Source organism: Xiphophorus couchianus, chromosome 22 (assembly GCF_001444195.1).
Source record: "Xiphophorus couchianus chromosome 22, X_couchianus-1.0, whole genome shotgun sequence".
NCBI classification, from domain to species: domain Eukaryota; kingdom Metazoa; phylum Chordata; class Actinopteri; order Cyprinodontiformes; family Poeciliidae; genus Xiphophorus; species Xiphophorus couchianus.
The window spans coordinates 29,423,358-29,450,665 of record NC_040249.1 but is presented as its reverse complement, the minus strand read 5'-3'; the positions used below and the strand labels follow the sequence as shown (position 1 = coordinate 29,450,665).

Here is a 27,308-nt window from a genome sequence, read left to right as displayed (position 1 = left end):
ACAAGTACAGAAGGTTCTAGACCTACAAATACAAAGAAATGCTGAGCAAAATGCTCTTGATATAAGATCATTTGGAGTTTTTCTCAAGTCGGGTTTCTGTGAAGTTAAAATCAGTAATAGTAATATTACTGTAATAAATATACTGTAATACTGTAATAAAGTTTAAATGGATTTAAACTACAACACTGATAGCACAAAAATGCTTCTTATTTACTAATGCAGTTTTAAGAGTCACAATTGGTAATATAAAGAAAGGACAACCAGAATTCAGTGTGTTATGTATTTATATTGTGTTACTTCCAGGAAGCAACATGGCTGGGGCAGAACTTCATATTTTATGAGCTGACAAAAAGCGTGTTTGATGGGCACCTCAAACCAAAAAGTTTAATTTAAATGTTTAGACCTTAAAGCTCTAATCAAAACATTAGCTCCCCTAACGCAACAGCGCGACGCCTACCTGGTATGGAGATGAGACTAATGTTAAACAATTAACATCAATTCAAATTATATCTGCCCTTGAAAGACCAAATAAGCACTAAATTAATGTTGTCATTATAATTTACATCTTTTAACGCTCTTAGATACATTATATTTATTTTAATATCTTGTTTTTTATCATCCTTTTTTTGTTCCTGTATGTTTCTTGTTTGAAATAAAGTTATTAGGTGGAAAAATGTACATTATGAGAGGAAACTGAGCTGCTGCACAGTCTTCACCCCTTTCAAAATAAGAGTACCGATATAAACGGCTAACTACTTGAACTCAACAGAATATAATCAAAATCTTTAATACAGATGTCAAACTTTATTCAACAGAAAGTTCACAAAACTACGGAGCCCCTAAGGGGACATGGAGAGAAAAAAAAAGGAAAGAAATCCCGACTTATTATCTCGAGATCCCGACTTATTATCTCGAGATCCCGACATCAGTACATAACGACCTAATCACAGTGATGGAGGACACCCACCCATGCGGTAGATATATAGATTTTTATTTCGAGCTTGGGCTTGAGTATAAACACATTAAATCAGTGCTTGACAGCAGACATGGATTTAGTATTAGTGAGAGACATCTGAAGAGAGTTTTCAGAGCGCGGGGACTCATTCGGCGCAAGTCCTTTTCCGACTTGGCAGTTTTGGTAGAATTCATTAATAACCAGCTACAGTCCTCTGGACAGCTTCACGGTTACGGATGGATGTACGCTAAATTGCATGTGCATGATATCCTCCTCTGGGACATCTCTGGACCGCAGAAAATGATATAAGTCGTCCTCCATAATCAATGTAGACACACTCCCCCACGTTTACCGCATAAAAACATGCCTTTCCCCCCCAAAAAAGTAACTCGCGATTTTTCAGAAATGTCGCGGGATCTCGAGATAATAAGTCGGGATAATAAGTCGGGATCTCGAGATAATAAGTCGGGATAATAAGTCGGGATCTCGAGATAATAAGTCGGGATTTCTTTCCTTTTTTTTTTCCTCTCCATGTCCCCTTAGGGGCTCCGTACAAAACAGCCAAGTTAGTATTTGTCTTGAAAAATTAAGTTAGGGTAAACTAAGTTTGAAAACGAAATATTTTCAAAACTAAATGTTTTAAAAGTTAGCAAAATTTCGAAAGGTTAGCTGTTAGCAGATTAGCAGACGTGTACCCACCACTGATGGGCCCATTACAGTAGCTGTCAATGTTTTCGCCCCCATTGTTCTTTTTAGCTCACTTTCTCTCACATTGTGGGTGGATGAAACAAAGGTGTCTAAAATAGAAAAAAAGGTAATTTCCATCTCAAAGACAAAACCTGTTATTTATTAATATAGTTTATGTTTTTTTCATAGTTTTTTATATTATTAATTATCTTTTTTTACCAATGTTACATTTTAATAAGTCAGTGTTCAGCAAGCCTTGCACCCAAATATTGATACTACTGATGCTAGTAAAACTTATTAACAGACTGATATGTGGACTGATATGCACCAGCTTGTCAGGCAGATTGAATAAACTAAACCAACATACTGTGCTGCAGAAACAGCAGAAACTTCTCGGCTGAGAAAATGATGAAAAAGATTGACAACAGACTCTGGTTGACGTGGAAACATTTAGTATTCACTATTATGTTCTATCATTGCATACTTAACCTTGTCAGTGAGTTTTAGATAGCTAAAATCAGCTAAAATGGTGGCCCCTGCTACAGTAGCTGTCAAAATACCTCCGCTTTGAGAATTTTCTACAAACTCACTGTGATACAAAATCTATATCTACTACAGGTGTTGGGTAATACTAATAATATCACCACAGAACATTAAGTAAAATAATAAATAAATAAAACTTTAACTGTTCCTTTAAATACTGATACATTTTGGCACAAGTAAACCTTTTGTGGAAAGAAAGAACAAAAAAATTATAAGGAAGCAAACCTCTTTTGGGCTTCTTAACAAAAGGAGAAATAATACTTTGATTGGAATGCTTTTAAGCAATTCCAGTTCATAAAGAGAACAATGACAAGACGTATTTTCCTCAGAGTAGAGGCAATGTTTTTTCCCCCATTGTTCTTTTTAATCCAGCTCACTTTCTCTCACATTGTAGGTGGATGAAACAAAGGTGTCTAAAATAGAAAAAAAGTTAATTTCCATCTCAAAGAAAAACCTGTTATTTATTAATATAGTTTATGTTTTTTTCTAGTTTTTTATATTATTAATTATCTTTTTTTACCAATGTTACATTTTAATAAGTCAGTGTTCAGCAAGCCTTGCACCCAAATAGTGTCAAAGTTACAAGGAAAACAATACTTCCTATTACCCTTTCTGTATAAGAGAGAATTTCGACAGCTTGCCTACTGAAGCTGAAGCCGTGGATTGGCAGAGGGGGTAGGAGGGTGCAGTGGTTTCATCTTTCTGCCTTTGCCTGTTAGACTTTGGGTTCTAATCAAACAACATAAACATATTTTTATAATCTCCAGCTCTGTGTTTTACTCCAGGTTTGCACTGCAGTCACAGTTATTACATTCCAGTTGGAGCCAATTAGGAATCATGTGTTTACCATACTCTGTAAGGGCTGCAACCAATCCCAGCAGGCCACAAAGCCTTGAACTTTTTCATGTTAAACCCCAACCACTAATGTATTTTAAGAGTGTATATGATAGACCAACAAAGTTTTTTTCTTTCCTTCAAGTAGGAGTCAGGTAAATGTGGTTTTCATTTGTATTCAGTTCATTTACAATAACCCTCAATAAAACCCATCACTGTTACCCAATTAGTAAGAGTCCGCTTGTGTGTAATTTAATTTCAGAAAGGGATGAAGAAGTTTAAAGCAGTGCTAAGTTTATAAAAACCAAAGCTATGAGCACCACACCTTCCCTCCACTCACGCCTCCAACCCATTACCTAATCAGCCCTGTTCCTTTGTTTCAGTATTCAGCCTCCCAGTACTTGAGCACCTCTTTCTCAGATACTCTAGTTCCTCTGTTCATTCCCCGTCTCTTCTACATTTTCTTGAAGGTTCCTCACATTCTCCTTGGGTCTTATGGCTGACTTTTGTATGTTTTATTTTTATTAAATGTTTGCTTCATCCATTATTTGGAATTTTTGTATGTATCTTAATTTTTCATTAAATACTCAAAATCATGTGTTGTGTCTACCCGTCTGCATTTGGGTCTACGTTAAAACACAAAATGGGAGTGACAATAAACTATTTGTGAAAAACCTGTTTATTCACAGTTTTTTTCCATAGATATTTTAAAAGATTTTCAAAAGAAAATGCAGGTTGGGACATTGAAATGCTAAGGCTCAGTGCTAGTCGAAACTAACACTATTCATTTTGGCACTGATTGGTTGTACCCCAACGAGGAGAAAAAAGAAATACTATACATGTTAGCTTCTGCAGTAGGGCTAAGACAGTTTCAACTTTGCATAAGTATGAATATTAAAATACATTAGGTATTTGAACTGTTTGATGAAAAGTTTAATCAGCAGGAAAAATAGTGTAAGGCTTTTATGTGTTTGTTTGTTTGTTTTTTTATCAATTGAGACAGAATACAGATCAGTACAATAAAATACAGTGTAATGCAATGACAGGCTGCCAGGGGCTAAATACATTGAGCCAGTACATCTCAATAGCATATTACACAAATGCATTAAAGAGACCACAGGAGGTGTAAGTGTTGATGGCTTTAGTTCGGTGGGATTTCTAATAGTTTTTGATACATTGTTGAATGTCATTTTCAAAAATGGAGATAAGTGTTATGTTCCGGGGTTCTCTGGTTCTCTTGGTGGGGTTTTCCTGTCCACCTCTTACCACCAGATGGCGACAGGTTCCGGTTGGAGTGCGGTGGTGTCATCAGCCACAGCTGTCATCTATTACCCTCATCAGCAGAGCATACTTAAGGAGTTGACCGCCAGTCCAGCGTCGCCTGAGTGTTTGCCAGTCACGGTACCTCTGAGCCCCCTTGAGCCCTGTCTCTGTGTTCCTCGTTGCCTTGAGCCTTCTAGTGATTCTCTTTGTGTTCCTCTGTTGCCTTCAGGAGATCCCTTTGACACTCTGGACCCGTGGACCAGAGCCTGGCAGCTTTCCTGGTTTCAGAACCTCCCTCGTGACGCCATGGAAGATACCCACTGGTTGCCCGAGTTCCCAGACTCACCTCTCCGTTGTTTTGCAAGTATCTCCTGGACCCCACGGCTGGCGGTCGAACCACTCCGCTGTGTCTCCGTTGCACCCGAGCCTACCTGTCCGTTCTCCGCCGCACTCCTCCGTTGTTCCTGGACCCACTAAGAGACCGAGACCCTGGACATACTCAGTAACCCTCCAAGATTCAGATCCAGCCACCACCAAGTAAGAACAACCTGTGTTTCATCTGAGTTTTCCATATTCCCACGACCCCTGAACTCACCAGTCTGCTTTTTCCCCTCGCAGTGAACCACTGCTGCCCGTTTCAGTTGATTCCCTGGACCAGACCACCTTCCCACACTCTGATAATTGTGTACCTAAATAAATCATTTAAACTGATTCTTACTCTCCTGTCTTGTGTTCTGCATGTGGGCTAGAAACCTTTAACCCATCATGACAATAAGTGGGTTTTGAGCAGCATATTTAGCCATTTGACAAAGTAGATAATAGGATTTATGACATAGAAGATTCTTGTAAGATAATGTCACAACAGATTATGTTTTGTCTTGTGTGTGAAAACACACTGTAAAATGTAAAAAAAAAATGAATTAATGACAATTTGCTTGGGGTTTATATTCATTAACTGATTGCATATAAATGTTCAACTTCTCATTGCTCTTCAAGTCAGTCAAGTTTATTAGAACAGGAAAAGTCTCAGACAGTAATGATTTCTGAATATCCTGTTTTTTGTTGTTTTGTTTTTGTCTTTTTGCCAATTTTGTCCCTCAGGTTATGTGACACCATAAGTAAGACAGATGAAAAGTAGAACGAAAAACAGAAAAAAAAATCAGTCTGAGAACAATGCCTGTTCTCCTAAGGGGGGGAGAAAGCTATTCATCACAACAAACATTCAGGCAGATTGGTTTGTTCAGGAGACTCAATAAACTGTTCTGAAAGCAGTAGAGAGGCTCACAGGCACGTAGTCACAGCTAGAGAAATCACACAGTGTTACCCACACAGACATGCGATCATGTACGCGCCACACACTTTCACATAAGCATATTTGCAGGCTTTCTTCTGCCTACTCGTCTTCACTTTGCAGATTACCAGGCACACTGAGGACATAAACAAAACTGAACCCTTACTTAACATACCGCCTGAGAGACACAATATAGAATCTGTTCCAGGTAACATGTGAGCTTAGAGTATGAAAGAGGCTAAAATCAGAGAGAAAACCTTTAAAACACTCAGAATGCTCTCACTTTAAGTAAACAACTTTTGAAATGTTGAAAATAACCAGTCTAACAGCACCAGCTTGCATGTACACCACTTTATTAGGTACACTTGGTCAATTACTTGACGTCAATGACAGATAAGGCAATAACATGTCATCAACTGAATGCTTCTAGGCATCTAGCTGATGATCTCAAAAAGAGAAAAGCTGAGGTTATCATCATATATGTGGAAAAATTAAGTGTGATCTGGATTCTTACTTTATTTAATAGCTGATAGTCAGGTATGCTCGGTTTGATTGGGGACCACAATTGTGACATTTGTTGAATTTTGGTTGTGTGGTTTCATTCTGCACTAAGTCAAACAAACCAATGCCTTTAAAAAACCTGTTCCCTTCCTCGCTTGAGGTGGCACCACAACACAACAAGAACCACTGAAGGAAACAACATGAAAACCTTTATATGTATGAAATATTTATATGTATTATTTCATACATATAATGGACCAGTGCTTGAAGTGATGTAAATAAAAATGGAGTAGAGTCAGATTTTAGCGGTTGTAGAATTCCTTATTTGTCTTTAGCAAAATGTACAAAATAAAAATGTTAATTAGCATAGATAGATAATCATGAACTTAACATGAACCTTACTAATAAATCTCCAATTTCATACATAGAACAAACCAGTGCTTGAATACATTTATGATACAAGGTACTTTGTAACTTCTCTCTAACCTAAAATCAGGGGGGAAATAACTGTAAATCTGCCTAAAGTCTTATGTAAAGATGCTGGCTAATAATGTTTAGACTAATGCAGTTAACAATCACCATAACAGTAGTTAGCATTTAGTGTAGCAGACTGTTCTTTAGCCTAGAACAGTCAGTCATTCACTTCTAACACAAAGAAATATCTCAAAATAGAATTGATGTCAATAAAACATTGTCCTGAACTTCCATAAAAACCTTCTAACAATGGTACTTGTTTAGACTACGAGCCATTTCTCCGGCTAGCACTGCTCACTTTTCAAGGTCTCAAGTATTTGAGGATTTTGGTCATTAACACTCAACTGTGGTCCTTAACCCCCATGAATACTGGGGTTGCACTATATCAAACCTAATTGTATAATTTCTTTGGTTTGCCTTGTTTTATTCAAGTAAACTATTTCACACACACGTGATGTAAGGGAGTAACATTGTTTTAATTTTTTTGATCCATGTATCTGAAATTAATCTGATCATTGGTAGTTTATTGAGATTCACTGTGTATTGACCACAGACCAGAGATGAACAACCCCAGTGTACTGATCAAATACTCTGATTAAGGCTTTTATTACCACAATACTTTTAACTGAAAATCATAGTCAGGTACAAAAACTAAATTCTAACCAGTAGGGACATTTTGTTCCGGTGTTATAGATTCACTGCCTCTTTTCCCCATCCGGTCTCACTACCATCCCCCACTTTCCACCCTGTCTGTATTCTGAAGAGTGCTGCTCTGCTTAACTGCTCTGCATTCAGCTGGTGTACTACCTGACACTGACAGCTGACTTACACTCTGCAGTCCTCTTCCTGGGACTTACCAATTTAACTAGCATGCTGTAACATGGAAAAACAACTTCACACAGCTACAAGCACACACACAGGGACACAATTGTGCTCATATACTCAGAGAACACAACTGTTATGATGAGTACACACAGGAGATTTATTCACAAACCAGCCAGACACAGCTTTGTGTACAAATTAATAGTTCAAAACTAGCTAAGGTAGCTAGTAAACATACTTAATAGTCTATTGTGAATATCTCATTCTAATTTAAACCAATACATAGGCATATTTCCAATTCTTTTAAGGTCAACAAGTACAAGGATTTAGTGCCATAATTAGCCTCTGATTGAAAAAAAACATTTTTCTCCACTGAGATTTTCTCTTTTAGATGCTTGTCACTCTAGCCTGAAGGCTTCAGATCTGACAGATTTCCTCTTGGAAAATACACTTTCTCAAGATTTGATTGGCTGTTGTTTGGTGGTCTTATGCCTTTTTACTTACATTTAGTTGTTCCTACTTAATAAGCCAAACCGAAACAAACGCAGGAGTTTGAAGGACGTTGCACTTCAGAGGTTTTGTGTCGTTTCCTTCAGTGGTTCTTTGTGCAACGCCATCCCAGCCGAGGGGGTGAACAGGTTTGTCAAAGGGTTTGATTCGTTTGACACAGTTCAGTGTTCAGAAAGCAAACCACTCCCACTGAAAACATAACAAATGTTGCATTGTTGGTCCCCAATAGAACTGAGTCTGCCACACTATCAGGTGTGGAAACACTCTATGAGCACTGAAATGTTATTCCTAGTTCATCATCAGGACCTAAAGTTCCACAAAATCTCCTTCCTCATATTTAGACCTAATGCAACAATACACAAGGCAAAATCCTGATCAGTGTAACAGCAGCCTCATAGTGTGTGTTTACGTAAACTGGAAATGTTCACGTCATTAGAAGTACTTACTGCTGGCAAACTGAAAAGAAAGGTTTGAAGCATTGACAGGGAAGGGAAATATGAAACGGGTTATATCAAGAATTTGGTCTTTTACAGTTAGTCATTCATTGTATCAAGTGTCAACTAATGCCTGTAGAGTTATGACCTTTGACCACTCCGCCACCCACCATGACAGAAATCCTCATGGATGAGTTTGGCCTCTGGACCTTAGAGCTGACATGGCACAAGACTCTGAAGGCTTCACTGTGTATGCAGGCTTGTGGGGGTGCGTGTGTGTGTGTGTGTGTGTGTGTGCCTCCGTTTTATGCAGCCATAGAGGGAAATGGTCATGTTTGTCTGTCATCTGTTTGAGCTTGTTTAGCTAAATGGCATCATTTCTGCCTGGGGACCTTCTGTTCCACACCAAACCAAGTGCAATATGTTACAACTGAGGCCCTTCAGAATATATTTGAACACTGTTTGATTTAAATTGTATTCATTTTCAACACTGGCACAGTGGACCTGTATCCTCTATACCAGAGGTGGGGACTCGAGTCACATGACTTGGACTCGAGTCAGACTCGAGTCATTAAAATCACGACTTGAGACTTGACTTGAAAAAATGCTCAAAGACTCGGACTTGACTTTGACTTTCATGCCATTGACTTGGGACTTGACTCGACTTGAAGCTGTTTACTTGAAAAGACTTGATATTTTTTACTCAAAGTCTTAAAATTTAAAACACATTATTTATAAAGTGGCGTCATTAATTAATGTCACTCATTCCGTATCAATATGCGCAGACCGTCACTATGGTTTTCCTCTCTCCTTATGTATGTATGTGTACGTAGCTGCAGCACAACCAATCAAATTAACAGGATTTGGACGTTTAAAAAAACGCGGCAAAGCTGCAGAGTTCAGGGAACGAAATACGAAATAACCGCTCGAATATGCTTCCGCGAGTAATTTCTTTTGGCTACGTAGGTTATGAACTTTCGACTAAAAAACGAACTGCAACTTGTAAAACATGCAAGAAGAGAATATCGGATGGAGATGCCACGACGTCCAACTTTGTTCGGCATTTGAAGCTTCACAAAGATCGGTAGGTGGCGCTTTTCTTTTGCTGTAAGATAGTTGACTTTAGCTAACTTCGTGTTAGCATGTGTACTCCGGGTTAAATTGGTGATTATTTACCATAAATCCGGTCCTTCAAATGCCTCCACAAATAATGTGCACCGTGTTAGCTCAGGAAGCCGGTGGATAGTGAGCGGGGCTCCGGAACAGAAAGCAGATTCTGGACCTGAACACAGGGAACAGAGTCTCTCTGTCCCATCATGATGATGAGCCGGGTCTAGTATCATCTGTTAAGGAAAATGATTATTTAAGTGCTAAAATATCTTACAACATGTGTAAAGGTATATTAAGCACTCTTATTTGAAAAACAGGCTGTGTGTGACCCTTTGAGATGGCCCGATCGAGACAAGCAGGCGACTATACAAGGGCCATAAAATTAGCATCTCCATGGAAACGGCAGCTGGAATGTGGGAGGAAGAAACTTCAGGGGAGTCGGCGAGATTTATATCAGGACTTCGGTGCTGGAGACTTTCCCCTGTTTGGTGTGACAGAGAACAGATCACCTTTGAGTTGAGCTGTAAGGAGGGGAGTTACGCGGGTTTCTCTGGGGCCGAAACAGGTCTCTGATTGGTTGAACAACAGAACGCCTTCTTTGCATATATTAAAGTGAGGAAACGCCTAGTCAGTATAAAGTACAATGTAACGCTAATATAGAGAGAGTTTTTTCCATCTTTTCTCCACGTGGGCGCCTTTGTCTGTCTTTGTGTTTCGTGTTTGTTTGTCTGTTGTTATTTTGTGGTAAAATGCATATCTCTGTATCTCTGCAGCTTTGTTAACTGATGCATGTGTGGTTTTGTATGAATTAAACTCTGTGAGCTGTGACGTCAACACGCCTTGTTTAGTTTCGTTTTACAGCTGGCCGCTGCTCGCCGAGAAGAACCCGGCTGTGTTAAGGAAGAGACGAGCCAAACGTTTTGTTCAAAGTTTTAATAAATAATTCTTCCTTAATACATCTAAGGATGGTTGGTGTATTTGAAGACATCTACGTTGGGAAATTATATTGACAATATATTGTTTTGACAGGTCAGAGAAAAGAGGAAAAAACTGCTGTTATGGTTCTTTGTATTGTGCTGTGGAAATGTCAGCATTTTCTCTTCTTTTATTGAATATCAAGTACTGGGCAATAAAGTGGTCCAATTTGAAAATGTTTTTTATACTTTGTGTTCAGCTACACATGTTCTATCATTTGAGATAAATACATATTTTAAAACGAACAAATGGTCTATTATTTGAATTTTTTGTATAATTGCAAATTATAAAAATAAAATAAAATAAAAACGACTCGAAATGACTTGAAATTAAAGGTTCCTGACTTGAGACTTGACTCGACTTTTGCCTGTCTTTACTTGAGACTTGACTCGGACTTGAGGACAAAGACTTGAGACTTACTTGAGACTTGCAACACAGTGACTTGGTCACACATCTGCTCTATACACTCTACAAAGTTTCCCATATCTCACCATCAGTGATGGTCAGGGGAGGCAGGTGAGGTCATCCTGGAAGAATAATATAATGATAAGGTAAGTTTATATTGCTATTTTCACCACATGGTTTGTACTATACAGTTTCTGTCTTTCATTTAGCTTAACAATTATTATTATTTTTTTTTTTTCAAAATCGCTGAATTTTTGCAATTTCCCATTCAAATGCTCAGAAGCACAGCTGGTGAGTTGAACCTCACTTGGATTGAATAACCTCTCGCTAACTGTGGCTGTCGTTCAATGGGAGCATGCTCTTCCTGTCTGTACGTCGCCAATAAAATGCTTAAAAAAGCATTTAATATGTGAACTGATTTTCCATAATTCAGCTTATGTATATATTGTACAGTGTTTTTGTCACCAACTGTGTGTGTAACGTGTTTGGTGTGCTGAGGAGCGATCAGAAACGGCAACAGATTCGAGGTGAGGCAGGCAGTTTTCTTGCCTCATGGCAGCAGGCGCTCATGATCATGGATGGCTACATTTCTGCACTTACACAGTTTTCTAATGTGGATTTTCAATCGAAGCAGGAAATAATAACGAAAGGAAGACCAACCTCGGAGCTGAAACATTTGCTTCAAACTACGAGACAGAAGGATACCGGCTGTTTTCAAACTTAAAGAAAAGACACACTTTGTGGAGTTCCTGGCTTTCTGGATTTCTTCCCTCGTGACGCCGTGGATTGTTACCCACTGGTTGCCTGAGTCCCTTCTTCGCCTCTGCAGGTCTTCAATAAACTGTTCCTGGAATCCCAATTGACAGTCGGTTCGCTCCTCATTCCTCCTTACCTGAGCTTACCTGTCTGCCCTCCACCGCAGCCTCTACACCTACCTCCAAAGAACTCACTCAGTCAAGATCTCACACTGGAACCTGGATCACTTCAAGGGCACCTACAAAGAGACCATACCCTGGAACAGACTGTACTACCCCCATGGCGGAAGTTAATCTTCATTTCAAGTAAGATCAGTCTAATTCTTCCTGAAGTTCCACTTTCCGACAACATCAAACTCACCATCTCTTTCTCACTGCTCTTCAGAGTACAGACAACCCTGGTTTTCATCCTCAAGGACAAGAACCACACAATCTTACTTTTCCATCATTGTTAAAATAAACTTTATTCATCTGATTATCTGTTCTCTTGGTGGTGTTCTGTATGTGGGTAAAGAAACTAGGACCCATCATGACAAACTGACTTTCCATTTCCCTGAACTCCTACAGCAGAGCAAAGTTGGCCTGACCTCCAAAGCTGCTGCAGCCACTTTAATGGAAAACGCAGCAGGTTGATTTAAGCCCAAATCGTCCCATGCACATGTGCACACACATAGCTTGCTTCCGTTTTGTTTAGTTTTGTCGCTTCAAGAGCACATTGATATGCAGGTGGCCGAAACTACATCCTGCTTAAAATACAAAATATGTGAATGAGGCTCTCGTGTGCAGCTGAGTGGTATGATGATGTCTCTTGTATCTGACTCATGCAAATGTCCGACTCTTCAACATTGAACTGTGACTATTGAATCAGAGGACAATGAATGTAATGGGAATACATTGAAGAAAACTTGAAAGAAAGTAAAACTACAAGACCAGAAATTTGATGCATGATTTGCCAAAATCAGACAAATTTGAAACAGTTTGGTGCTTACTGTTTGGTTTGAACCAGTGGATACATGCTCAACGCCATTATAGGGTGAAACAAGTCTGTTTACATTTATGCATCAAAATCATCTATGGAGGAAAAAATCATCCTTTGTTTTTATTTTCCAACTCGTGATTTGATTTGAAGCTGTGGGACAGTGATAGCCTTGCTGTATGTAGAACAAACAGATAGAACTATCTAATGCTACAATTATCATATGTGATGGGATTACACTGCATGATGGGTAAAGACCAGATGGTGTTTGCTTTTACAAGCCACAGGAACGGTAATGCCCCACTTTGCTTGTATTTTATTTCCTTTTTGTTCTCACATTTCCTTCTTCTTTATTTGAACTTGTTGGCTCTTGTGTTTTATCTCCCTCCCTGCAGGCCCTTGTTGCTCTAATCTACCTCCCCTAAGGGACCAGACCATTCTGATGGAGATACAAGTGAATATTAAGGTATGAATGCCATTACCTTGGTCATTATTCACTGTAGGAATGAAACAACACAAACTGATATAAAGTACTTGGGTTCACAAGAACAAGATGAAAAGAGTTTTTTTTTTCTTGTGTTTGAGAATTGAAGTATTATTATTCCTTTTTGTTTGGTTTTGCTCACACAAAATCTCTTTGGGGACAAAAATATATATTTTTTCTAACTTTAAAAAACTTGAATTCATTCATATTTTTTCAGCTAAACCATACACCATATTGTACCTTTAAACATATACTGTAGTTCAGAATTTAAAAAAAATATATAAGTCCTCTTTAAATCTTTAAAAATGAATTCAGTTTTTTGCGATTCCACGAATTTATGCAAAATCAACAGATCTGCTGCATTTTTTTGTGCTAATGCATTATTGAGAGTGTGGTATTTTCTGCAAAATATAGTAAGCTCCTGTTGTTTTGTTAGCCCAAGCAAAATTGCTTTGGGGATCCATTTTTTAAAAATCTAAACCATACACTGTATTGTACTTCAAATAGTAATTTTTTTTATTGAATTCATGCAAAATCAACAGATAACTCTCATTTTTTTCTGCTAATACATAGATGAGTTTAATAATAATTTTCCGCAGAAATTGTGAATAACATTGGGTGTAAGTGACTGCTAACTACCACCTGCAGGTGGAAGTGTTTCTTACTTGTACTACACTGTTGCCTCAGCCTTGTAGTACAAGATAAGAATTCTTTGCATTTAGGACATTCTTGCGTTATATTTAACTTAAACACATTTTCCATAGATGTTTCTGGTTTCCCCAAAATTTGGGGAGCAAAATTCCAGCATTTGTCCCATTTTCAGCTGGTGAGGTTTGCTTTCACACTGCGCTGTGCCAAACGAACCAAACCCATTAAAAAACCTTCATAAAATGTAAACAAAAACATTTTAAGAAGCACCATAATGATAGTGCTTTTTAACATTTTAGTGTGTTAAGAAGCACAATGTTTTTCTCTTAACATTGTTTTTTTTTTAGTTCTAGAGTGTGTGGGTGAGTCTGTCCATGTCATCAGTACATTGACACAGTGTGTGTGTCAAAGTGCTGATGAAATGTTTACCGTGTGGGTGTGTCTTTTCTGGCAGCCATCTTGGGTCCCTGTAAAGAGGAGGTCAATCTCAAAACCTACTCTTTTATAGGAGGTTTGGTGATCAGACCTGGAGTTTGATTGGTTGAAGCTTAAAGTAATCAAAAGAATAAAATGACTTGTAAATTGTGCATTTGCATAAATATGACGTTTGCCTTATATTTTATTAATGATAAATAATTACCAATGTCTCCTTTTTATATGTGAAAGTCAACTTTGTTTCCTTTTCCCCACACTGGTTCACTTAGGGCTCTACTCTGGCGTTAGAGCCGGAGGAGAGCCTTTAGTGAACTTCTGAGCGAGGTTCACTTATATTAGTAGTATTTTAGTAGTGTATATGTGCAATTTTAGTTTTGTGTGTGCGAGATAGAAAAAAAAAATGCATGCGCGTGCAATATTTTATTAGTTTATATGTGCAATCTTAGTCTTATGCGTGCATGTGAGAAAAACATTTATGCGCGTGTGATATTTTAATAGTGAATATGCACAATTTTAGTATTTTGTGTGTGTGTGTGTGTATGTGAGTGAGAGAAAAATTGTGTGCTTGTGTGACATTTTAATAGTATATATGTGCAATTTTAATATGTTGTGTGTGTATATATGAGGCTTTAGTAGTGTGTGAGAGAAAAAACAGTTTTTGTCCTAAACGGCCCCTCATAGGCGGTTTGACTTGTATACAGGTGGACTGCTGGATGTGGCAGGCAGACTGAGGGAAGGGCTGCCAGCCTTAACGCTGCTGTGATGCCTGAGAGCCAATAAATCAGCTTTGTTTGCTGTAAAGCCAAGTCTGAGTGATAACTTCTCATGTCCACACCTTAGTGTACCAGTGGTGTCAGAAGTGGGATTCAAACCCTCGTCTCCAGGGGAGACTGCGACCTCAATTCATCTGGTGGCCCACCAGGCTTGTAATACACCAGGGGAAACCCTGAGGTCTACCATCCACTGTTATTTTCCCTTACCTGTTAATTTTATGAAAGGTTAGTGAGGAAGAAATTGTACACAGTCTGAATACATCCTTCATGATTGGCGACTTGCCTTACAGTGTAATTGGCAAACAAGCGTAATACTGGCATTTTGACGATTGATACCCATCCTTTATTAATGAATGTCTGGCGCTCCAGTCCTAAATTGATCATTTCTAGATTTTCATTGTCAGTTTCAAACTTGAAGTCGATGATTCGTTGGCTATATTTTGACAGTGTTCTTATTTTATTTTTTATGACTGTTACAAAAGGAATCTGTTTTAATATATGAAGAGTATAAACATCCATCCTACATAGATGTTTATCTTGAGCTTATCCTGTTCAGGGTCATGGTGGGTTAAAACCAATCCCATCATACACTGGGACAAATGTTAAACTCAGTAATCACTTCAGGGATTTATCTGTTTGTTATTGTTAGGGGATTTTTTTCCTGCTATGTAATGTTTAAAGATTTAAGATCCTCATGCCCAAAGTACTGGCTCGGTGATACAGATGTTGTTGTGCAATTATATATAATAGCGTTCAAATTAATTACTGACAGTAATATTTAATCCAAGCAAAAGTTGAGATTTCATATTGAATCTAGTTTTATTAACATTTGTAGTCAAAGCAAACTGAACCCCTCCTATAGGCTACATATAGGAGATGTGTAGTTTTTGATTCTTTCAATCTTTCAATGATTTTGTGATTTGTGCATTAAGTTGTTAGCAAAGAAGACACACACTAGCCCCTTTCATATCAATTTAAGTTATGTGATTATGTATTTTTATGTCTTGTGATAAACTGAAAGGTTGTCAGTGTTTCAGCAGTTTTTTAGTTTACTTGACGTTTGTTCCATATCAGTGGAGCAGAATGCAGCTTTTCTGTGTTTGGTTCTTATTCTGGGGTGGCAAGCAGACTAGATCCCGAAGACTTGACCTGATCAATCTTGAAAGCAACTTGGTGCTAAGCAATTTGGTGTTTTATAAAGAAGCAAAGCACATTAAAGTCTATTCTCCGAGTTACAGGGGGCAAGTTAATGGACTTTAGAATTGGGTTGGTGTGCTCTACTCTGCTAGACTTAGTGAGGACCTTAACGCTGAGCTAAGTTATGTTATAGTTACAACTGACACCTCTTTGATTCTGGTAGCCTAGCTGCACACTCTGAAACCAGCAATTCAGAGCCTTTTGAATCCTTTCAAGTGTCTGTTCTTCAAAAAACCAACCTGTCTGGATATGTAACATACAAACACTGCTAAAAAGGAAGGCTGTAAATGACATCAGTGGGCAGCATTGAGAAGCACTGTTTTGATGACATGCTGAAGGGGGAGTGTCAAAAAGAGTGGGAGGTTCTTAAAGAGAGAATCAGATTTTAAGGTGTCAGATGTGTTTATGATGCAAAGTCAGATTTCTTTGAAGTTGTTTTTGACATATACAGCATTTTCATGCCAACTGAACATAGTTACTTGACTATGGTATAAAATGGCATTATGATTCTTGAAAATACATAATAATACCCCTTTAAATTATATTTTGCCCAAATCTTCACTTTAATCCAGTGTAATGCTGGAAAATGAGCAAGTAAAAGTATTCATAACTGTTAAAATTGGTAATAGCATACTTTTGTGAACTTGCCACCTTTGTTTTATGAGAATAGGTATTTTTGCACTCTCCTCTTCATTCTGACCATATGGACTTAACAGTTGCTCAACAAAAGAGAACAAGTGTACAGTGGAGTGATACATTCAGAAAACATCATTCACAATACAGGATTAATTAGATGAGATAATAGTCATTTTAACATGTTAAGTCTTCAAAATCCCCAGCTGGATTTATCCATGATAATATTCTCAAACATTTCTAATTTTGTTTACAATGTAGTTAGTTTTGCGATTATAGCTTTCATTACTGTTACTCTTATTGTTGCCAAACATGTCCTTTTTTTATATCTAGTTGATGATTATGTTTACAATTATATCTCAAACAGTCTTTCTTAGCATTATTAATAATAATTGGACCAAATCAGCACAGTAACGTAATGGCTGCTTCAAAGAGTGAGCGCTTGTTGATTTTGATTTGTTTGTCAGAAGACAGAGATGTGAAAACCCACAGCATCATTTAGTTTCTCCCAGAGGAGTAATTAAACAATTTTTCTTAGTGCACATAGCTGTCTGAGACTTTGTGGCCTTAAGTTTGATTTTCAGTGCTGGTTTGTCCTTGCTGAGAAATATGTCAATGACATATAAATTAAAATCTGATAACATTATTTTATTCATTAATCATTATTCATTTAAAATGCTACATATTATTTAGCAAGTAGCCAATAAATCAGCTTTGTTTGCTGTAAAGCCAAGTCTGAGTGATAACTTCTCATGTCCACACCTTAGTGTACCAGTGGTGTCAGAAGTGGGATTCAAACCCTCGTCTCCAGGGGAGACTGCAACCTCAATTCACCTGGTGGCCCACCAGGCTTGTAATACACCAGGGGAAACCCTGAGGTCTACCATCCACTGTTATTTTCCCTTACCTGTTAATTTTATGAAAGGTTAGTGAGGAAGAAATTGTACACAGTCTGAATACATCCTTCATGATTGGCGACTTGCCTTACAGTGTAATTGGCAAACAAGCGTAATACTGGCATTTTGACGAATGCCAGTAGTCGTCAAAATCCTGGTATTACTGGCATATACAGCATATATATATATGTGTGTGTGTGTATTTAACATCTTTCATAAATGCTATGTAATATATTACATAGCAAATTATAGGGTAATATGGTACTGTCGTACTGTCTCACCTCTTTACAGTCATTATACAACTCCATTATACTGTTTTGTCATTTATTTAAAATACATTCTGAGCAAGACTAGGCTTAGTCAAATAAATATCAGTCAATGTATTGGAGTTCTTTAGCTTAAGACTCTACTTCTCCTTTCCCCCCCCTCTCTCTCTTCTAAAGCTCTTCAGTGGGTGGAGCTGAGCGTCTGACTGATGGCTTCCCGCTTAGAGTCTCTGCTCGCCTCCGTCTGGAACTTCTTGCCTGGATCTGGCTTGTGTGCCGATGCAGAGCTCTCCGTCCCTCTTTCCTTTCCCTCCCTTCATTATCTTTATCTGTACACACACCTCTACTCTGCTTTTTCTCCATTTCTGTATGCACGCTGCGTTTTTATTCTCTCCCCTCCCCGCTAACGGAGGTGGGCACTCTTCCCAGAGCTGGTGCATCTAAGCAGGTGCAGCCTCTTTCTCCCCTCCCTCCCTCCTTCTCTCTTTCTCTCCCTTCCCTTGCTCTACCAGTGTGCACTCCGCTCTGTTGGATTTTTTTTTCCCTCCTCCCCACCTTTCTCATTCGCTCCCTGTCTCTCAGTAGCAGCAGCTCAGGAGGCAGCTGTATGCGCGTCTGCATCACCATTGCTACAGGTAAAGACGGCTGCATCGTTGGATGCAGCAAACTCCAAAAGGGGGAGAGGGTTGGCTGGGTGGTTGATTAGGGAAGTGCGTGCCTCTGTGGTTGCAAGTCTTGACTCCAGAGCGGGGTGCACATTTTTAATCATCTCTAAAAAATTTTTTAAAAAGCTTCCAGGACTGAAGGACGGGCAGAGGAGATCAGCTGCCAGACCAACCGGCGGACTGAAAAGCGTGCAGGCTATCAGGAACTAAAAGGGACAAAACCAACCAGCACTCTCTTTGGATTTTTCTTTTCCAACACCATCCTCTCCTGATGGTCTTACTTTTCTTCTGATCTTTCCTTAAATTTTTTTCCGATCAACTCCCTGGCTCCTCATCAACGCCTCCTCTCACATTTTATCCCCTCTGTGGCGGAATGTTCCTTGCAAATACATGACAGGAGTCTTCCTGAGGGCTTTGCTGCAGCATTAACAAACGGTACCCTGAGACGGCAAGAGAGCTGAGCGGACGGCTTGGGGGAAATCTGATCCACAGCCAGCCAGAGATCGAGCAGGATCACTCATTGCAGATTTATCCGCCCTGCTATACCGCGCGACAACACCCCATTTTTTCCTACCTCACCCTCTTGTCCTTCCTTTAAGTCTCTTTTTCAGCACTTCTGGGCAAATAACTAGATTTTTGGATTTCATGGCAAAGTGGGTTTAGATCATACAAATGCATAAAGAGATACAAGGAAGACACTTGCAGAAAGTCTACCAGTGGCTAAAGGTGTTAAATAATCGTCAGAGTGTTAAACCGACTCCTAATTGATATTTTCTGGTCTCCCTTCCAGCTACAACAGGAAGAGATTTCGAAGGGTGACTTGACTAAAGGTGTTGTGTCAGACCCCGCATTAGGAAGCATCCTTTCAGAGCTCTGAAGACTGGTAAAGAGACTTGGCCCACCCTTCAAGTTTCCCTGTCCCATTGTGGATTTGTACTTGGATTGCTACATGTTCACATCACGTCCAAGCTGTGGATTTCTGCTGCACTGGCATCCAAACATTGATAGCACTGATTTCTAACAGATGTGAAGACGCTTCATCCCACACACTTTCCTGCTAGAGGCATCTCTTTTTTCCCTTTTCTCTTGCTTGCTTTCACAGTGAACATTTTTGAAGTTTCCTGTTGGCAATCGAGAGTTGGCCAGGAATAAACATAAACTAATTTGGTGGTTTCTACAAAACCTCTCCTGTATTTAACTGGGTGTCTCTGAGTCTGAATGTGGGTACTTGTGCTTTTGTGACTGCATGACTGCATGCATCTTCTTACCCCTGCCTTTCTTCGTATCTTCGGGATACATATTCATATAGTTGCTACTTTGTCCGCCTCCACATTCCTATCATCTTTTCAAAGTCCGGCATTGTCAAGAACCTTTTTTGCAATGTGCTATCAATGCCTATTGCAGGGTTAACCCTCGATGAGCCATAAAGGACGGCAGGGCAGGATGAGTGAGAGCTCCGGAGCTGCTGTATCTGGGGCAGTAATCCTGGAGGAACCCGAAGGTTCAGGAGCTACCGGGGGCCGTGGTGAAGTCCAGGCTCAGGATCAGGGTCCTTTTCGGTGTGCTGTGTGGCCTCGCCAGCAGACATGGCTGTGCGTGGTCCCTTTACTTATTGGTTTCATTGGCCTTGGATTGAGCCTAATGCTCCTGAAGTGGATTGTTGTGGGTACAGTTCGGGATTATGTGCCAACGGACCTGGTGGATGCTAATCGAATAGGCCAAGATCCCATCTTTCTCTCCAAGCCAAGCGGGATTCCTAAAGGTCCTGATACTACCACCACTACAACTACTTCCGCAGTCGACGGTGGAAACCCCACACCTAGAACCGTAACTGTGGCGAAAGGCAGAACTCGCACTGTTGCTTCGACCACAACTATAAACCCCAGAGGGGGCGGAGCCTCTGGAAGTCAGGTGACACTTCGGAACCCTGGAAATCGTAACGGACATATACCTTCGATCTTTACTACGACCACTGCAGCACTGCGGACAACCTTTGTAATTGGAGCGGCGACTGCTAGCTCATCTCCTGCGAATCCAACAGTTCTTCGTGACTCTACACAAATGTGGACTACGGAACATACTACTACAGAGGAGGCCTCTACCACGCTGACCACGCATACACATAGCCAACGCAAAACACGTAAGTTTTTTCTATACTTTGTGGCTTTTAAAGTGTCTTACTTGTATTACGGTTGTTTGAGGACTTTAGATTTTTTTTCCATTATGAAGAAATCTGTTGGGTAGGTTTGTGAAGTCAAACATTGTTGCAGAAATTAGGCGGTTCACTCAATCTGTTTGGTTTTAAGTCAGTGTGTATTCTTTGTTTTTCTTGGAAACTGTGGTTTTTAAACTCTTATAGGCTATATTGCTAAACAGTGATGGATATTTCAGCTGGAGTTGTAGAGATTGTATATCAATAATCAATATCTGTGGTCTTGAATGGATATGTTGTGGTTTTTCAGCTGCATCACAAGCTAAAATGACGTACATGGATAATATGGAGCATTTGTGGTATTACACTTGATTACACTAAATTATGTGAAGCTTCCTGAATACGAGTCTACATATCATCCATATTGTTTGCACCATGCTGAGTGATTAAAAATGTACTGAGTTCACAAGGAGGAGGATGCATTGATACTCCCTGTACACTGAGTGGTGTTGTTTACCTGTAACTTCAAATTTACATAGCTATGGTACTTAAACTCTGCATTTTTTTCTGTCATCCTAAATTGAAGTTGCCATCGTTCATATCAGAGTTACTTGAGAAGATCAATTTGTTGATTGATGCTGATTCCTCTCTTTCTGTTTTACCACCTCTGTCCTTGACTAAAGTTATGTGAGCACCCATGGTATTGATTAGTGCTACAGTGGGATTCTCTCGCTGCAATCAATGACTCACACAGACATACATGTACACACACAGCTTCCTCTATGATGGATGCTTCCGCTCTCAAAATGGTAGGTGCTGGTGTAGTTCTTTTTGTGTATGTGCCTTTAGGCCACCAAGCAACTGAGTTTTTGAAATCAAAGGGGGGATTTGTGTGTGCGGCCTTACGCAGCACATCCTCAAGCTGTCTTCTAGGAGACGAACCAGGGGAAGCAGATAAACCAGCATTCATCTAATGGTAATCTTTTCTTGCAGATTTGCATTACATTTACTGTTGCATTTGAAGTTTTATTTTATTGCTTGGTATTAAAATTGGGGACAAGGTTTTATTCTCTGTTTTGAACAAATTTACTTTGTAATATTTATTACTTCTGCTGTACTTTTCTGGTGGCTAAAGATATACAATGAAAAAAAATCTCCTCTTTATTCCTTCTGTCTTTGTATTTTTTGGTCATACTTAAATGTTCCAGATACAGATGCAACTGTATCTGGAATTATTTTAGTTGTCTATTAATCTATTGATTATTCCAACAATTAATTGATTGGTCTAAGAAAGCTAGAAAAATAGCACAATCTGCGGATTCTTATTTAAAATCAGCTTTTTTTCATTAAAATACATAAGGAAATGCAAAAAACAAATATTTACTTTTTGAAATAAAGGAAATATACAGTATATATATATATGTATAATGAAAAAACAGCATTGTAGCATTCCGTTAATGAACGCTTGGTCATTTGTATTAAGTGAGGTGTCTGCAACTAAAAAATACTTCTAATAATACTTTTGAGCTCAGCCCTTTCTGCTTGACTTATTGATACAGTGTTGGACTGATTTGTTGAGGTTTTTTTTAATGAACTGATTAATAATCTGTTTATCCAACTATATTGATCGATGTCCCCCAACCCTAATCTCTCCGTTTAGCAATAAGCGCTTAATATGAGGGTTTTTTTTTTTTTTTTTTTACAAAATGTCAACCAGATGAAGCTAACGTGCGGAGTTTTGGTAGGACTTCACAAAGTTTTTTTGTATTTTTTTATTAAATGCAAAATGTATATATTTTCATACAATTTGTGCATAATTACTCTTTTGACTGTGTTATTTCACCAAATGATTAATCAGTTACGGTACTAAATCAGTTGCTGTTTCACAAATGCCAGTAATCAATTTTTTTTTCAGTCTTAGTTGCAAATAATCTGGTGCATCTAATCAAATATGGTGTGAGTAAACACAAAATGGAGTGCTTGAAGTAATTCTTAAGGAAAACAAGCTAACCGAAGCAAATGTAACTGCACTCTCTAAACTTAATAATAGGTTGTCCAACAAATGCCACCCAGCGCTTGTGATGCTCTTTCATCACTGTGGTGAGGTTTGGTCCAGTCTTCTTTGCAGAATTTCCTAAATCTAATTAGATTCAGCTGAGATACCAAGGTATCATGAGGAGTTTCTGGTAGTTCCATTGTGGTTTGTTGGGGTCTGTGAAATCCCCAAATCTGTGAAATGGCTTCCAGACTGACGATTATTTTATGACTTTATTGTAAGTTTATATTGAACTTATGATAAAATCAATGTGAAAAGGAACTTACTTACCTCTCTTTTGGTCCACTTCCTGTGGTCAACAAGTTCTGTTTCAGGAATCTCTTAATTCTGAAGGTCAGGTAGTCATTTTAGCCTTTTTGTTGCTAATGAAATAGAATCAAACAAATGTTGTTTATCCCAGTTAGTTTGTGATCTTACTGCAGGGGGGTAATTATATTTTCACATGGGTCTTGCTTGGTTTGTACAAAGTTACAAGCATGACAATGAAGCAAAGATAAAATAAATTGGGGGGGCAAATACTTTTTCATGGCTCTGTAAGAACTTCCTTAAACGATTTATGAAATTATTCAATTAACATCATGTTAGGTAGAATGACTGTTAGCATTGATATGGTGACACATTTACCCATGAAAACCAGCAGTTCACTTACTCTAACTCGGCTCTGGTTAGCTGTGCTCATCCATCTACTTCTTAGGTGTCTACGATTATGAACCAAAGCTGAGATTACGGCGGAGAGCAAGGACTTTTCCCTCTGACAATACAAACAGCCAATCATTTCATTAACAGGAGGAAAAATGGAGGCCATTCATCATCATCTATTCATTTATTAATTAGCCATAAAAAAAAATGCAATTTCTTCAGCTAGTGCTCAGAAAAGCCATTAAACCTTGTTGATAGATATCTTACAGAAAATGTCACTCCCTCTCCAGCTCTCCTGGAACGTTCCAGCAGCTACACAGTTCCCCCCTTTCCTCCCCATCCCTCTCGCTCGATAAGCCTTAACACCCCTCACACTCCCACCCCTTCGATTCCACCACCCACATGCAGCTTTGATTTGAAAAGGCCATCATTTTCACATTAACTCTCCATTATGTGTAAATGTCTTATGATATTACTGAGTTGGACCGCCTTCAGAAACGGTGTAGGGATCTGTTAGTCTTCCATCTGTGTGCTGCTCATCGGTACCGGTCATTCTGGATCACAGAATTAAGAGTGACATTGTGGTTCTTCTGCCTTGGAGGCTCTGAGCTACAGGAGCCAAATGTGGACATAAAAGTCAAGTTAAGTTTATCTGCATAGCACATTTCAGCAACAAGTTAGTTCAAAGTGCTTTATGCCATAAAGACAAAGTACAGTAACATTACATTTTGTCAAATGTCTTCACCAAGACCATCAAGCAAATATGCATCAAATATATTGATCAGTGTTTCATTTATTGTAGTTCGTTTGAAACTTCCAGAAAAGTGTTTTGCACTTTTCTGGAAGTTTGTTCCAGATTTGTGGTGCATAGAAGCTGAATGCTGCTTCTCCATATTCTGTTCTGGTTCTGGATGCAGAGCAGAACCAGAACCAGGAGACCTGAGAGGTCTGAAGGTTGATTCAGCAGCAGATCTTTAATCCATTCAGTGATTCATAAACTAACAGAACAGATCGATCAGTTTCTCTACATCTTGATGAAACATGAATTTGAAAATCCTGGAAATGTTCTTCAGCTGATAGAAGGCTGATTTTGTGACTCTCTTCCTGTGACTCTGAAGGTCCAGGTCAGAGGTCATCACTCCCAGAGTTCACCCTGATCTCTAGTTTCCAGCTGTAATAACTGAAGCTGTGTGTTGACTCTAGATTGTTCTTCTTTAGGTCCAAAGACAATAAGTTCAGTTCTGTTTCTGTTCAGCTGGATGGAATGGGTTCAGAGATACCATATAATGCTAAATACATCAAGGTGGAACTCACTGTAAAGATTTATATTTACTCTAATATTCTATATTACTTTTCACTCTCTACTTTTCCTGGAAAATCTTTTCTATATGATTCAGATCAATATTCAGCTGAGTTCTAAGCCTGATGCTACCAAGCCTCTTAACAAAGTGCACTCCAGCTGTTCCCCAACCGTTTCCTCGTTTGTCTACAAAGTCCATCGATGGACTACAACGATCCACTGCAGCTCAGATCTCACATAAAGTCACATCAAAAATGAATGGCACCCTGGGCGCATCACTGCTTTGGTGGGATTTGGTGACATTCTAGCTCAGGGGTGGGCAACTCCAGGCCTCGAGGGCCGGACTCCTGCAACTTTTAGATGCATCTCCACTTCAACACACCTGAGTCAAATAATGAGGTCATTAGCAGGACTCTGGAGAACCTGACTGCACTTGGGAGGTGATTCAGCTGCTGGATTCAAGTGTGTTGGACCAGGGAGACTTGCAAGAGTTGCAGGACACCGGCCCTCGAGGACCAGGATTGCCCACCCCTGTTCTAGCTTGTCTAACTGTCAACAAGTCAAGATCTGAAAGCTACAGTATGGAAAGATACGATAGTTAAGTTGTCAGACATCATGCAAATGTCACTTTGCAAGAATAACTGACGGAAGAGCAAATCCTTTGGACCCTTCAATGTCTGAAGTGCTCCCTGAGTGATAAGATGCAGAATAAGGTGGAGATCTGAGTGAGATTAAATTACAATAATGATACAGGACCAAATGTCAGATGAGGTCACAGAGAAAATGCCAACAGATCAGCCTCAGGAATATGAGCTGGAGAAAAATTCCCAATGAAAACAGAAATATTAGTCAAATGTATTACCGTAATCTGTTGTCATAGTCTTCCGTTAATGTTAGCAGTTCTAATTGTTTTGTCTAGGGCTGAAATGATTCATCGGATTAATTGATGATTAATCAAAGATAGAAATAACCGTCAACTAATTTAGTCAGTGATTAATCGTAAGACTAACAAAAAATTGAAAGAATAATCCACTCAGAGGAGTAATTAAGTCAAAACTGTAATAAAATATATACATTTTGAATTTAAGAAAAAAAAGACTTCTTTGTCTGTAAATATTTTCTACCCACAACTAATCAACTTGTTCAAATTCAAATAATATAGTAAAATATTTAAATTGTAATTTTACTTTAATTATAGTAAGAAATAATTTTGAATATCTCCCAAGTGGGAGGATTGCGTGTTTGGGTGTAAGGCCTTCACAGCGAGCCTCTCTGTGGGATTAGGTCTGAGGAAGATTGTCCTGAGTCTTAAATCCAGATTAATAACATCCCGTCTCTGGAGAGAAGAGCAGGATGGGAATTAGGAAGAGAATTGCATCAGATCCCCTATCAGTCACACTCTACATGGCTTTCCAAGCAGCAGCCTGACTCCTGGAGGATTGTTTTGATGTATGGCCCGACGCCGGATGTTTTTCATTAAACGAAGCCGGGGTGACACGTTTAAGGCAGCGCTTTCTCTTTGCTGTGTTTCTGGATCCCTCAAGGGTGCTTTAAACGAGGTGCTGGGGGAAATAGTTTATGTCTATAGTAACAACACAGACATGACAACTACACAGACTGAAATGATGTTTTACTCTTTACTAGACGACGGTATATTGAGTGCGAATGTTGCATTTTTTTGACAGAGAAAGTTCTAGGCTTATCATCAAACTTTAAACCTAAAAACTGAATACCTGGATACTAAACATGCATCAAGATTGACCAATCAGCAGGTTTACCTTTCAACTCGTGTGTTTATATAAGCCCCTTTATGGTGGTTATGTAAGCAATCTCATTTAATAGAAAATAAAGTGTTATTCTGGTTTTGAGAATTGTCTGGAGATCTAGAGATTCTGTTTAAATTATGTGACTGACAAGAGAAGATAGAGTAAAGTTCTATACTGTATCAATTTCCATCAGTTTATACAGAAACAAAAATAAGTCTATGCATAAAATTCTGTATTTTAAATTAATATTAGTTATGCTTAGTTGACTGGCTTTTTCTTAAATAAAAAATATCAAATAATTAGTCAAACATATGGTGGCTGACTGGGTGTGTAATGCAATAAGCTGTACACTCAAAAACAGGAGCAGCAAAAAAGAAAAACTTCAAATTTAAAATTAAACTTCAGATTTTAAAATTGATTTTTGAACATTTTGAATCGATTCATAATTCCCAGGACTAGAAATTGAGATTCTCTTTAGACTTGATTTTTTTTCCGCACCTCTAATATTAAGGTATATTTGGTGTCTGAGATATTATAACTGGCAGCTCTAAGTGCTTTTAGAGGAGATCTCAAGTATTTCTGGATTTTGTGTTTTCAGATGACTCTGGATAATAGCAGAACTTTGGAAGGTCAACAGTTTGACCAGCCAATATGTTTGAACCAATTATGATTACAATGGCTTAAGGTGACTGTCCTGTTTGTCTCTGTGTTGCCCTGGCGACCTGTCCAGGGTGACCCCGCCTCTCGCCTGTTGACAGCTGGAGATAAGGGTGTAAGACAGGGGTCGGGAACGTATGGCTCGCGAGCCAGGTGTGGCTCTTTTGATGATTGCATCTGGCTCACAGATAAAACATAAAATATTT

General features: G+C 38.9%; 1 protein-coding gene across 3 annotated transcripts in view; it reads left to right on the top strand.

Annotated features, from left to right (window-relative positions):
* Positions 1-18,157: 18,157 nt before the first annotated feature.
* The window catches only part of nrg3a (neuregulin 3a), a 411,389-nt gene continuing 402,238 nt past the window's right edge, over positions 18,158-27,308 (top strand). Inside the window, exons 1-2 of one of the 3 annotated variants that reach the window (XM_028006553.1) lie at positions 18,158-18,502; positions 19,323-20,672. In XM_028006553.1, the coding sequence (XP_027862354.1) occupies positions 19,949-20,672 (724 nt within the window). In that variant the 5' untranslated portion in view covers positions 18,158-18,502; positions 19,323-19,948. Of the gene's footprint in view, positions 20,673-27,308 lie in introns of all 3 variants that reach the window. The other 2 variants (XM_028006552.1, XM_028006554.1) reach the window with 2 other exon arrangements.